Here is a 14,602-nt window from a genome sequence, read left to right as displayed (position 1 = left end):
TGATGTATAAGACATAGTGCACTTTGCTGTACTGTTACTTCTCCACTTTGGTGGCTTTTTAAATAAGACTCTTTTTCCATTTCTTATCTGTGACCTTGAATAAAGAAAATTACGTTATATTTGTGTCTGACCTTCTACATTTTGCGAAGTACTTTGTGTGGTTTTTTTCTTCTCTGTGCTAGAAACACCGTGGTGCTCCCCTATTAAGGTGAAACATGGTTATGCAAACTGCAGGACACCTCAAGGGGAATATTACAAGAATGTATTGGGGACAAGATGTGATATTCGCTGTCAGAAAGGCTATGAACTGCATGGCCCTCAGCAGCTAATTTGTCAGTCAAGCAAACGCTGGTCTGGGAAAGTGCTGTGCAAACGTAAGTAGCTACGAAATATATGGCTTGTTCCACAGATTCAGCGGATAATAAACTCTACTTGCCTTTGAAACAAGTGCTCTTCGGATTGTTATTTGTATTTTAAATGTTGACAATACACCTGGATATGTAGGTTGGCTTGTTGCTGAGGATCTTAGAGTGGTACATGGCACAATAAGTGCCATGAGTGGTACAAATACTCATGGCAGATAGAGAATGTTTTATGAGTGTGGGATTTTGATTTGTGGGAATAGTTTTATGACAGAGCCAAAAAGTTGCTTTGAAATATCACCCATTTTGGATTTTGTACGCTGACACAATTTGTATCTGGTGACTAAGTGGGCTCTTGCAGTAGAACATTTTCTGAGAAGAGAGGAATGGATATTTGTATTCTTTTTCTCATATAAATATTGCATTAGGCCCCTGTGTATGTAAAGTTAAATGTGAAATGCGGCTAGTAAGAACAGCATGAAAAGCCTCATGTGAAACGTGACTGTCCTACTTGTCGTTTGCTAGCTACGTCTTTATTTCTGTGTAATACCTCACATTACTCTGGAGAGGGGTAACAGGCTTCCAGAAGTCTTTGTTTTCTACTCCAGAAAAGCGCTGCCCAACCCTGTCCATGCCGACCAACGGGGGCTTCAAGTGTGTAGATGGTGCCTACTTTGGCTCGAGGTGTGAGTACTACTGTTCACCTGGATACCAGCTGAAAGGCGACCGTATAGTAACCTGCATGGACAACAAAGTTTGGAGTGGCCGGCCAGCGTCCTGTGTTGGTAAGTAGGATGGCTGGTCTGCATCCTAGAAAGCCTACATCTTGCGGTGCCTGCTGGTGTCCGAGTCCTCCAAATGAATTCCAGAATGCTCTTTTATCGAGTTCTTTGGGGGAAAAAGCAGCTGTCCCTTTTGGGGCAGCAGAGAGTGGTTTTTCTAAGGGCACACTTTTCTAAGTGCACTCTCTGTCACTTATTACTTTCAGTCCCAAGTGACCGTCTTCCTTATACACAGGCTATCAGCTCCAAGCGCTATCACTTTATTAAAGATGAGGGTGGTGTAAATGGTCAGTGCTTTACAATGCTTATAACAGCCTTCACTCATCTCCTGGGTCACTTGTAATTACTGTGCTGCTCTTCCAGCATGTTCTCTGTGCTGGCGTCTGTCCTGCTCTCTGCAACTTAATGATAAAACAGGTTTGAAAGTGAATCCTTTGTCTGAGCTCCCCTGTTGCTTTTGTTTCCTGGGATTACAGTCTCCAAAGATCCCAGGCATATGAGTGGATTGTAGTTAGCAGCATGGTTGCAGTGAGGTAGACTAATTTCAGCTTAGTTTACATTAGTTATGCCAGCGATGTTCATTACGTAGTCAGCAGTCTCTTGGGAACCTCAGCTGGAGTAATTGTTTTTGTTTCTCTCTCTTGATTTATACAAATACTGAGATTTAACTTTCCTACTAATGAGACTTCAGCAGATAGTGAGGCCTCAGCTGCTGCCCTTGTTTCTGGGAAGTCTCTGATAAAAGCTTCAGCAGCTGTCCACAAAAGACAGTATTTTTTTGGCCATTTGAATTGGCTACCAGTAATTTAAGCTTGTGGGTGGTAGAGTATTTGTGCTCAGTGGGTGTGGTTTTTTTTGTGTGTGTATGATGACTTGGTTTTCCTCAGAATGCCTGTGGCTCAGTCTAGGTTAGCAAATGGCTTTGGAGTCTCTCCACTGCGGCCTGACGTTCGTACAGTTTTGTTCAGGTTTCCTGTTACTTGGTGTTGTACAAATGTATAAATGAGCCTGCTCCTTAGGTCTAGATTTTTTGTGGTGTCTCTTGTTTTTATTTACAAAAACGAGCCTTGTCCTTCTCAATGGTGTGGGCAGAGGAAGAAAAACAAACCCATTTAAGTTTGGGAATGATAAAATGTCCTCTGCATTTCCTGGCACTTACAGAACCTCATCTCTTTGCAGCGACAGGGTGCTTTTTGCAGCTGATGCTGTCTTGCAGAGTAGAGTAAGCAAGTATTTTTTAAGATAAAAAGGAGAGGCTAAGTTGGCACTAACACTTTTTTCTGGTTCCAAAAACGCACGATAGTTGTTGCATAGGGTATGATGGCAAGTCCCAACTAACCCAGTAGTACTATTATTAAGTTCTGGTTATACCGTTTGGTATGGAGAATACCCCTTCAAACCTTGTGTGCACACAGTTCCTATACGCAAATAGTGAGCAATGCCGTTAGCAAATAGTTTAAACAGGTTCTCTTTTGACCTCTTGTTAGGTAGGAGAGTGAGTTTTTTGTGACCAGACATGACTGTAACAGTGTAATGCAGTTTGCCACTGAATACACATCGCTTATTGTATTTCAGTAATTAAAGTCATCAGTGAACTGCAAGCCTACTAAAGCTTACCAGTGGCCAGGAGAGAACTGGCCGGATAGACATTTTTCCTCACTTTCAGCTGCGGAGTAAAATTAAGGTGAGGGGACCGAAGAAATACAAAGGCAAAGAAGGTGCTTTCTTTGTTACTTTAGCGTGTAAGGAGTTAGTTGCACTGTGCACAGCAGGGGTGTTATATGTGATCATAGGCATGGGCTGGTAAAGTTCACGTCATTGCAGGTAGTTAGAGAAATGACCCAGGGACACCACAGCTGTTAGCATCAAGTATGGCAAAATTACTGCAGACCTGAATTTATAATCCTCTTGAAAATAGGGGCTTTCCTCTGCCCTTTTGTACTGTAGTTGCACTGCTTAGCATTTCTGCACAAAACTACTTGGGGTTCACAGTGCAGTAGTGAAGATCCATGTAGGAGAGGCACCAGGCTAACATCACTGCTGAAACAGGTATTCACTAAAAGGGGGGAAAAAAGATATATTTTTTTTTTTTTAATTAAAGAAAATCAGGGATGTTCTAGCAGTCACTTACGGAAGCCCTTACAGACAGTGAGTATTCTGTCTGAACAAAGCAGGCTGTCTGTCCCCTTCCAATAAGAGGAAGGATATCCTTCATGCTGCTGAAATAACTTTGATTAAAAAAGATTAACGCACAGCTGCTTTTGGTTATCAGTTAGCTGAAAATGCCAATACTCACTTGAGTAATGTTTTCATTATATCCTTCATGCACTGTAACATAGATTGAAGGTGGTAACATTTTTCAGTCTTCTAGACAAAAATGCCTACTTTTCTTCTAAAAAGGTTTCATTTTCCGGCTCATTGTGTAACAAAGATTGTGGTAAATGGCTGTCACCATGCTAAGTCATGCTTTTGTCACATCCGAAGACTGTATTGATAGACAGTTAACTGACAGCTTCCAACTACTGATGTCTGAAACAAGCTCTGCACTCTGAGTCATTAATTTTACAGGCCCTGATAATGGATGTTTTGAAATACAGAGCAGTGCCTCGTGGAGGGGGGTGGGGAGAGCAGAACAGTGTTTTTGGTTCCCCCTTTTATGATTTCCAGCCTCTTCATCTCTGTATGCTTTTGACAGACTAATGTTTTGAATTAACTTCCAGCCGTCGTTTAACGTCATCAGTGATCAGTAATAACTGTGTTTGTGTAGCAGCAGACTGTATACCTGTTCCATTCAGACTCTTGAATAAGCAAGCAGTGGGCATTCAGTACCATCCCTCTTTCCTTTTGTTATCCCAAATTCACAAGCAAATAAAAGTAAGCCTTTAACAAATCATGACAAGGGCAGTTAACAAGCTCTTGAAATTTTGTTGATATTGTTAATAAGGCCAGTCGCAGAAGTATGTTTTTTAAGAATAAAATAAAATCTAAAACCTATTTGAAAACTTAGTGTTTTCCTCCACAAAGTTCAAAAGACTTTAAAATTTGGTATTCTGCTGCTGACCTCCTGATGGGATGTCTGCAATGCCGCTTCCCAATGTGGAGCCAGAGTACCAGTTGCTGCTGCCAAGTAGCCAAGAAAAGCGACAACTTACAAGAATGTAAGAGAAGTAGTGTCTGAACAGTGCCAAATTTTTTATGAAAACTCAGTTTCCCTACCCATGATGTAAACCCTGCAGGCGACATTCACCCATTTGCTACAAAGCCCTGCTAAGCAGCTTAAATAAATCTGCTTGGCTTGTCATTAGTCTTTCAGCAGCGACACTGTGGTACAGGCGTAAGACCAGCTGTACAGGGTCAGACACCTCGCAGCATGCCCTGGCTCCAGCTCTGGCCAGGAATACTTAGTAGGTGAGAGAGTCTGACGATCCTGTGCTTCAGGATGTTTTCTGCCTCTGATGAAATCTCCCCAGCAGTCTTGTGGGTTTTGCTGTTGGGGTTTGTTTTGGAACCACTTTAGTTTTGTAATCTGCAGGTGGGCATCTTGCTCAGGTTGCACATAGAATCACAGAATAGTTTGGGTTGGAAGGGACCTTTAAAGGCCGTCTAGTCCAACCCCCCTGCAGTGAGCAGGGACACCTTCAACTAGATCAGGTTGCTCGGAGCCCCATCCAGGCTGACCTTCAATGGTTCCAGAGGCATCTACGGCCTCTCTGGGCAACCTGTTCCAGTGTTTCACCATCCTCACTGTAAAAATTTTTTCCTTACACCCAGTCTAGATCTACCCTCCTTTAGTTTAAAACCTTTACCCCTTGTCCTGTCACATCAGGCCTTGCTAAAGAGGTTGCCCCCATCCTTCCTGTAGTTCCCCCTTCATGTACTGAAAGGCCGCAATAAGATCTCCCCGCAGCCTTCTCTTGTCCAGGCTGAACAACCCCAACTCTCTCAGCCTGTCCTCACAGGAGAGGTCCTCCAGCCCTCGGACAATTTTCGTGGCTCTCATCTGGACCCGCTTCAACAGGTCCAAGTAATTGTTGTGTTTGAGGGCTCCAGAGCTGCACACAGTATTCCACGTGGGGTCTGGACATTTATTTGAATATTTTATTGGAGGTTTTTTTTGACGGGGGTTGTGTTTCAATGCATTTGTCTGGATGTTCTCTGGTCACCTCTGCATTTAAATGGGTTGGGTTTTTTTAGACATGTCTTCCTTCTGCCAAGCTGTGGCCAACGTGCTTAATGTGCTGTAGATTGGCTGCAACTTTGTACAAGGGCATGAGGAAAAAGACCCGAGTGCTGTTTGGTTTAACCCATCTTGGTGGCCACTGCACTTAAAGAGCCTCTTTGGTAGACAGCTGCTTTCTCTTGATCCGTTTCAAAGCAGAGTTATTCTGGTGGGGTTCATTTAGTGCCTGTTGAATGCTGAGAGGCAACTGAAATGACACTTACTTGCCTGTGCCTCCCCCGCTCCCTCCTGTGCAAAATTAAGACAGGAGCTCTTCCTGTGGAAGTGCCTCACAAAGCTGTGCTGTTTGGGGTTGGAGGAAAACTCTTACAGAAGAAATAGAGATAAGCCAATTTTCAAGAGTCCCAGGTTCTTGGAATACCATTAAAAGTTTGAAGGAGCTATAGCACGGCTGCACTTGCCCTAGTTAAACTGGTAGAAAACATTGTGTGTTGCTTGTAGAATATGAGGGTCTATGAAATTATTTTGTATATTTGATCCTTTATAAAGACCTAAACTTTTTATCTTCTTTTTATTTTTTTTTAATCCAGATTGGACTACTTTTGTCTGCCTTGCAAATGAAAAGACAAGGCTTGCCACCCTTTAAATTTAAGCGGCGCTTTAGGGATTGTTTTTTATTTGTAGTTAAAGACCAATCCTGTTTCTGTGTTCATCTTTAAAGCTGGTATATGACTCCATGGATTTAGACTTCATTTTGGGTATGACCGAAGCAATGGTAAAAAAAACGGAGACGAAGCTATTAAAGATGGAATATATATTTTTTTTTTTTTTAAATTAATGATTGTGGTGATGTTTGGACTTGGTTCACCCGTGTACTTCTGCAGTGCTGGCAGAATTGGCAAGGGAAGTGGCTGAAGATGAGTAGCTGTGCATTGCCTTGGTCCTCCATCGGGGTCTTCTGTGACCGCCATTGTTCCTTTACTCCTGAGTAATAGTCACAATGTTCTGGCAGCAATTAAACAAGGTGTCAAAACTTACCTGGTCTGCTTTTTGTTTTGTATTATCTGTAAGACATTATTATAAGAATTAAGTGAAAAAAAAATGCAGCAGCAATTCCCAGAAAAATTACGATTTTGTTAATCTTCCATTGTTTCTCTTTTTGCCACTGCTGCAGGAAAAATAGCCAAGAATGTTATTTAAAAGTAACATGCCGAGTTATCATATGGAGAGAGATTTATGTTTAGTGTGCTTTACAAATGTTTTTAAAAACAATATGCACCTCACAGATGAACAGAGAGAGGCAGAGCAGATAAACCAAAGGGTCAGGCTCCTCAGGTACAATCTTGGGTATCCCTCTGTATAGTTCAAACCTGAATACAGTTGATTTGTAGACATTGCTTTTTAATTGTGGAGCAGATAAAGAAAGTTACGATAGCTACTTTTAAATTAGATTTTTACATTATGGGGGGGCAGGGGCGTGTTTGACCATTGTCATCTGTTACTCTTACAAAAAGGTGAGAAGTACCCGAGAGCTCTGACTGCCTTGGCTCCAGTGTCGAGGAGGCCAGCTGAAGGTGGTCCTGAATTACGCTGACAACAGGCCAAGAGCTGTTAAGAAAATGCGTAGCTATAACACATGCACAGGTGCCTATTTCTGTGACATTTATTTCAACAGATACTGAACCTCCAAGAATCCAGTGCCCAAGCGTGAAGGAGAAAACCGCAGAGCCCAACAAGTTGACGGCCAGAGTGTTCTGGGACACCCCGGAGGGACGGGACACTGCTGACGGGATTCTGACAGAGTAGGTACAAATCTGTAAATGTTTGTATTTTCTTTTTATTCCTGGGGTCCTTGGTTAGTAATTCAGCTGGTGAGGGTAGCCAGGTACCTTTAACTCATCCAAGATGCTTCTTTATAGCTGTTTCATGCCAATGGCCTGTAAAGAATTGCATGTTTAATTGAAAACTTAGAAATGTCTGACAACTTGAATCATTCAGGACCTGGCATGTAGAGGGGTAGCAGATTGTTGTGGTTATTTTGGAGCTGATGGAATAAATGACAATAGCATTTTGACTGCACCTGTGAAATTTTCCAGAGCTGCTTTGTGGGTCTCATATACAACAAGTTTTCTTACAGCAAGTTACCTTTTATACATAACAATGAAAAGATAATAGTGCATTGGAGGTAGCAGCAGAGGCAATTTTGACTGTCCTAAAAAAACCAAGGTGAATTGTGTTGCAAAACTCTTGCTGAAGTAGTGCTGAGTACTGATGTCATTGCCTTCTGCTGTTACTTGTAAAGTAATGCCTCGCATTTGAAACTTGGGGAGCTTTAAACATTGACTTTAAACTTAACTTTATTCAAAATCCCCTTGTCAGTTTTTATGGCTTCACAGTCACATTTTCCAACAGAGTAAGGTTCACTTGTGATGGTACCAGTGTCTCTGATTTTCCCATCGTTATAATGCAGGATTTAGGGCAGTCTGTCTAGATTATTGTAATGGAAAGAATATAGATAATCTGCATTTTTCATTAAGCAAGTTACATCTTTTAACTCTATGTTAGAGGACTGGTTAAGCTTAAAATATCAAAGCTGTAAGCCTAAAGATGTCTACAGTTCTATGTGAATACAAAAAAAGCTGTTGGAATACACAGTGACATTGCCTTTTTATTGTTACAGTTTAAATAATATCAGAAAGAAGAATTCATTACACAATTAAAAATGGTATTGCTGTTAAGGTCTAATGTGATAATTCTATGGCAATTAACAGCATCAAAAAAATTAAAACTGAAAAAATAAAAACTTTGAAAGTGTCACAATAAAGAAATTCCAAAGTGTTTTTGATGAAATAATGTCTGCCAGGCAAAAAAAGTGGGGAATAAATGGTCTTGCTCCACTTGAGCAAGTCCAGAGAGCTACAAAGATGACCAGGCGACTAGAGCGCCTCCTTTATGAGGAAAGGCTGAGACACCTGGGTCTTTTCAGCCTGGAGAAGAGAAGATTGAGGGGGGATTTTATCAATACCTATAAATATCTGAAAGGTGGGTGTCAAGAGGATGGGACCAGACTCTTTTCAGTGTTGCCCAATGACAGGACAAGGGGCGATGGGCACAAGTTGGAACACAGGAAGTTCCACCTAAACAGGAGAAAAAACTCCTTTCCTTTGAGGGTGGCAGAGCAGGGGCACAGGCTGCCCAGGAAGGTTGTGGAGTCTCCTTCCCTGGAGACATTCAAAACCCGCATGGACGTGTTCCGGTGTGCCTGCTCAAGCAGGGGGTTGGACGAGATGATCTCCAGAGGTCCCTTCCAACCCCTACCAGTCTGTGATTCTGTGAATATCCCATGTAAACTTTGTCATGTGAGTAACTGTTCCCAGCTCTGAAGAGACTAGCTGTTGAATCTATGGCAGCTTTTCCATAAATCTATTTTTATAAAATTTTGCTAAACTGTGATGTTTTATAGAGTGCACAGTGCTTTCCTTAAATGTACTTGGTCCTGTAGTCCCATGAGTATGTAAGTTTTCTCATTACGTGGAACACTGCTCAACCTCACTGCTTCAGTACTGAGGATACGTTTAACTCATCTGAATTCTCCTGACACATTTGCAGGATAGGAACAAGCTCCAGGTGAAAACACTGCTGTGGATCACCACAGCCTTCTGCTGTGACAATAATTCTCTGTTCCGTTTTTGTACATCATTAGTATAATAGGAGCAGTGCAGAGCAGCCAGATGGGGTACGTCCCCATTGTCAGAGGCTGGGAGTTTTCTTGCACTCTGGTGGCTCTGGGTTACACTGCAGCCCTGACAGTGGAATGTTCATGATAAAAAATGAGGGAGGCTCAGTCTTGACTTTTTCTTATGTAAGAAAAAGGAAGCTCGAGTCCGTTTGGGCATGGAGTGATGCTTGGCTACACTATGGGTTGCTTTACAGGAAGCGAGCAGGCCCCTGCCTGCTCTGCCTCCCTTGTCTCAGCAGGGTAGGACCCTTTTGTATGACTCCAGGGTGGGCTGTTGGGAGTAAGTTTAAATACTGTGGTATTTAGACAGTCTTAGCATGCCACAAACATCACTCACTCTTCAGGCTTTTATAACATTGTCAGTAGGAAAATACTGGGGAATTTATGAATGTCTGTCCTGTTTTGTCTCCTGTTTTAGTGTTATTTTGAAAGGCCTGCCACCAGGATCACATTTTCCAGAAGGTGACCACAAAATCCAATATACTGTATATGACAGAGCTGAAAACAAAGGCACTTGCAAATTTCTTGTTAAAGTCAGAGGTAAGAATGATGTTTTACCCAATAAATACAGTCAGTGATTCGCATCTGGCTTCATAAGCAATTTGAAAACTGTTCTCATTTCTGTGTTTGTCTGCATATGTATGTGTATGTAAACTGTATTTTGATGCTGAAAGGGCAAATGCTGTCTTGCTCAAGACCCTGGGGGCCAGGCTTGCAGCAGGGTGGGTAGCCAGCACTCTGTGTGTCAGGGAAGAGCTTCATTGACCAGTTCTGCCTCCAGCTCCACACCCCTCCCCTCCTGCCGGCTTCCCCTGATACTTAGCTGGTAAGCTGCTGAAACAAGTATGCGAAGGGGGTTTTTCAGCTGACTCACATCTGTCAAGCAGGGCTGCCCTTTCACAAGTCCAGATCTTGAAATCTGGAGTTGAATATACAGCGATGTAACCAGTAGGTTTCAGCTTCAGGTCTCTTAGTGCTCCGTGACCTTTTGTCACCGTGATACCACAATCACATGCATATACCCCTACGTTGTGTCATTTTCACGTACATATGAGTTGAGGGTTTGGGGCTTTGGTTTTTATTTTTGGTTGGTTGGGGTGTAAGGAGCTGACTTTTATAATATAGAAAGGAAACAGAAAAATGTCTTCTATATTGGTATTCCACTGACCATGCTATCCTAATAACAAATGGGGGGATTAATTTATTTTTTTTTCCTCCTGCCTCTTGCTTAAAGTCAGGCGCTGTGTGAAATTAAATGCCCCAGATAATGGCTACATTAAGTGTTCAGGTGATGGAAATAACTATGGTGCTACATGTGAGTTCTCCTGCATTGGTGGCTACGAGCTGCAAGGAAGCCCAGCTAGAGTATGCCAGTATAATTTGGGGTGGTCAGGAGTGGAGCCAACCTGTGCACGTAAGTGAGTATTTCACCACTTCACCTGACGGGCTGCCAGAGCAATGGTTCTCACGGCAGTGAGAATTTGGGAAGGGGGTGTGGGGTGGGATACAACTGCAAACTTTAATACCCTAGAGGTAATAAACTTAACATCTTTGTCTCCTCTGCCAATTTGCACTTATAGCTGAAGCCTTTGCCACCTTTGGCTGCTCTTTCCTATGATGATGCTGTTACTGCGCAACTGATAGTGTGTTTTAGCTCAAAGCTCTCTACAAAACTTCGCATTCTGGAGTCAATCCATCTCCCAAGCCAGAACAGCTTAAGATAAAATTGTTGGCTTCAGTGAGGCCAGTATTTCACCCATATCTTCTTTATTATTATTTCTTGTTCTTCTGCTTCTGCTAACAGTTTGTGCTTTTAGAAATAGATCTGTTTTCAGTATGCTCTATAACTTTTGTTTTAAATGTAATTCTAGCCATGAATATTAATGTGAATGTGAGGACTGCAGCTGCACTTCTGGATCAATTTTATGAGAAGCGGAGACTGCTAATTATTTCAACTCCTACTGCAGCGAACTTCTTCTACAGGATGCAGTTGGGAATGCTACAGGTAAAACACGTTTTGGGGGTGGGGGAGGGGGGCACAACTATTTTTTTTTTTTTTTTTCCTTTAAAGACACAAGAGGACAAGCTCCACTGTTTGAGATAAATTCGCAAACTTAAGGTGTTATATTGCAGCCACTGGAGGATCTGGCTGAAGCAGCAGTGGCTCTGGATTGATCCTTTTTACATGGCTTTAAGTTGAAACATCTTCCCAGTCTCTAATTCAGCTCTGTTCTGATTGTGCTGCGTCGGGCTGACTGGTCGCTTAATCCCAGGCAGTTCTGACCCTCTTCCATCCTCCCCAAATTAATTTAGTATTAAGTTGTGCTCAATAATCATTCCCTAACTCATCTTCTAAAGAAGTTGAAAAAAGCCCAAACCATCCAGCACTTCAGTGGCTGCAGTTCATGCAAACCAGGCTTATAGACTTTGTAATGACAATGCAAGGAAGTGTGAATAGCTTCGGAAGTAACCAGTGTACCAGCAAACAAAGCACTGGAGACTCAGCATAGAAATCATACAGAGAGCTGGAGATAGCACTGGGGTATTTTGTTAAAAAAAAAAACAACAAACCAACCAACAAAACCTCACCCAGGACAATTACCAGAAGTTTCTCTTTTTTGTGTGTGGTAAATGCAATGCTCTAGGGTTCTTGCTAGACTCAGGGATGTATCTCAGAAATGTATCTGTATCCTCAGGGAAAGGTGCTAGTCCTGTATTCTTTCACAGCAGCAAGTGCTTCTATCTCCTTTCTTACAACGGTAAAAAAAATTCAGTATAAATAGTCAGTGGGATGTGAACATGGTGATGTTTTCAACTACTGGCTTGAGTTACAGTTATGTCAGAAAAAAGGTTTTTCTTTTCCCCCATTAGATTCACTTGACAAGAAAATTCAGTATATTGATCAAACTGAAATAGTTTACTGAATTTAATGGCTATACGACTTTTCCTGCTGTTTGACAGTGGTCAAACAAGTTGTTGGTCAACAAGCATGAGAGAAAACTTTCTGCAGTCAATTTCCATTTCACGTACCTTTCTTTGATTGCCAAATTAGATTACTGGCACAATGCTTAATACCCTGGCATCTTTTCGTGTCATTACAAAGACAAGTTTATATTCCTTCTAGGTGATCCCTGTGTGTTGGGTTGGTTTTTCTTTTTTGAACAGTTAAGCAGCCATCATTTAACATCACCTGGAGTCACGAGGCTCTAGTTCTTCGCAGTGAGAATTGGAGACTTTGCAAAAGTACGCACTCATTTCAGTTTAGACCATCTCACTAACACAAGAAGATTGGACTCTTTATGAACACTTGCTGCATGCTCAAAACAACCCCCTGTTCTCTTGCTGATACCTAAGACACCTCTTTCTTCTTTTAACTCCTCCAGCCGGCACAGTGTGGTTTAGATCTACGACATGTTACTGTAGTTGAACTGGTTGGTGTCTTCCCAGCACAGATAGGAAGAATAGGTGTAAAGCTGCTGCCCCCGTCACTTGCCCTGCAACTCAGGTAAAGCAAGCTCTCACTTCTGCTGTGTTTGCACCTTAGCATATATGATATATTGCTTTTGATTCCCTGCATCTTACCCTCCAAATATACATACTACTACTCTCATGTACATAGCTAGATGCTGGAAGGTAGGCGTTGGTGAGTAAGCTTTAGGATTCATTTGCTCATTCTCTGTGTAATAGCTACGGCAAAGTCACGGGCATTTGGTATTTTTGAAATCAAGAGCATAGACTTCAGCTTGTTTCACATTTAAAATGGGCAGTGACCCATTTCAGTGTGAAACAAGCTGAAGTCTGTGCCATTCTTTCTTCAAGTTCCATGGCTTTCTTGCCTCTTCGCTCAAATTGAGTGAATTTCTGAATTCATGTGAACTCCTTGTATATCCCTTTGGTCATATTATGGGTCTATATTTTTGGGTGCTGCCACTGAAAATGCTTCATGTATGTCTGTAGTTGTGCTGGGGTTGGTTTGATGCAGTCATGACAGGCTGCGATGGCTTTGCAAGGACAGCCATGGAGCAGCTGTCAGTGCAGCCCCAAACGGCAGCCACAGCTCATCTTCTCTGCAGCGCTGCTGGTGGTTGTGGCCAGGCCAGAAGGGGAAGCAGTGGTTGCTCTTTGAAGTCCCACATGTAGAAATGATATAGGCAGTATTTCAAAGGGGAAATTATATCATCCTCCCTAGCCTGTCTTCAACACTTAGCACTTTTATTGAGGTGCCTAAACTGTTTTGACTTGGTTTTAGACTGGCAGGGGCTTGGTTTTCACTTGAAAGGGAGACTTCAAGGGCCAGCATTTCCTAGGGACAGGAGGGCTACGAAGACCAAAAGTAAAGGCCTCAGTGGCAGGGAAAGTAGTAGTTAGTTAGTTAGTTAGGAAAAAAAAGGTCGGGAGCATTTTAGGCAACATTTTCTGTGATATGCCAGAGGAAATGGAATGAGTTTTAATGGGGGACAATAAAAAATGCTGACAAGTCAGAGGTTTTTTTTTTCTGGATTGCAAAAAATAAACACATTTGTTCTCTGCAAAAGGAAAAAGAGAGCACAAAGAGCTTCTTTCTTATTCAAAAATGTAAAGGTACTTTTAGTAAAGTTGAAAGGGTACTCTTGTGGCTCTGTAGAAAATAATCAGCTCTGGTAACACCCCATGCCCTGCTCCCCTCCCCCTTTAAATGGATGTGATCTCCCCTGCACTCAGTGGAAGTTAGTATTCCATTTGATTTTTTTCCCCCTCTATTGTTACAGCAGTATGTGAATTATAGTATTACAGTTCTGGAAGGTGCTTAAATCAAAATGAAACACACCCTTAAACATCTTGAATAAAGATGCTGTCCAGAATTAGCATTCAGTAAACTAATGAGCACAGGTAGCCTAGTTAAAACTTTAGAAAACTCAGGAGATTAGCATTTGGATTTGTAGAAGGTAAGCATTTTTATTAGGTGAGATGAGGCACAAGAATGTAGTTTCCTATCACTATAGCCTAGCTTCAAACTTAATTTAAACCTGAAATAAATAGCCAAGCTCTCTAATTGCAACAAGACAATGCCTAGAGCACTCAAGCTTGTTAGAAGGCTGAGGAAGGTACATTTTGATGCTTCACACCTTACCAAAGTCCCCCCACACCCTCTTCTTCATGTTGTCTTTCCTGTCCTGGCACCATTCTGAAACAGCTGCCTGAATTTCTTTTCCCTCCGCAAACGATAACTGACTGCGTGTCTAAGAATATTCTAGTTCATCACTCCTTCAAGCAAACACTCTCTCAAGGAAGAGATGAAAAGAGCACTAAGGATATCCTTTTATTACTGTTTCACCTCCAGAGGAGCTCAAATGATGCCTTTTACCACTTGGATGGAGGGGACTCCCCCATGATTAGCAGCGGCTTTTGTTCTCCTAAGTTGGAGTTACCACCATGTAGATGGTTGTTATTAGCAAGCGCTGAAAACTAATAATTTTGTCCTGCTTTTTCTCATTAAGGTTTTATACCATGTGGCAGCCAAGAAAGGGAGGAGTCTACTTGTAACTCAAGCTCTAGCGCA

General features: G+C 42.0%; 1 protein-coding gene across 3 annotated transcripts in view; it reads left to right on the top strand.

Moving 5' to 3' along the window:
• Positions 1 to 14,602, top strand: part of SRPX (sushi repeat containing protein X-linked) — a 46,044-nt gene that overhangs the window by 30,502 nt on the left and 940 nt on the right. For 2 of the 3 annotated variants that reach the window (XM_075098060.1, XM_075098045.1), the window contains 7 exons: positions 183 to 374; positions 971 to 1,147; positions 7,000 to 7,126; positions 9,482 to 9,603; positions 10,298 to 10,477; positions 10,935 to 11,068; positions 12,447 to 12,568. In XM_075098060.1, the coding sequence (XP_074954161.1) occupies positions 183 to 374; positions 971 to 1,147; positions 7,000 to 7,126; positions 9,482 to 9,603; positions 10,298 to 10,477; positions 10,935 to 11,068; positions 12,447 to 12,568 (1,054 nt within the window). The remainder of the gene's footprint in view (positions 1 to 182; positions 375 to 970; positions 1,148 to 6,999; positions 7,127 to 9,481; positions 9,604 to 10,297; positions 10,478 to 10,934; positions 11,069 to 12,446; positions 12,569 to 14,602) is intronic. The other variant, XM_075098052.1, reaches the window with a different exon arrangement.

Source organism: Phalacrocorax aristotelis, chromosome 1, assembly GCF_949628215.1.
Source record: "Phalacrocorax aristotelis chromosome 1, bGulAri2.1, whole genome shotgun sequence".
Taxonomy (NCBI): domain Eukaryota; kingdom Metazoa; phylum Chordata; class Aves; order Suliformes; family Phalacrocoracidae; genus Phalacrocorax; species Phalacrocorax aristotelis.
Note: the sequence above shows the minus strand (reverse complement) of the source record. Positions and strands in the feature narration are given on the sequence as shown.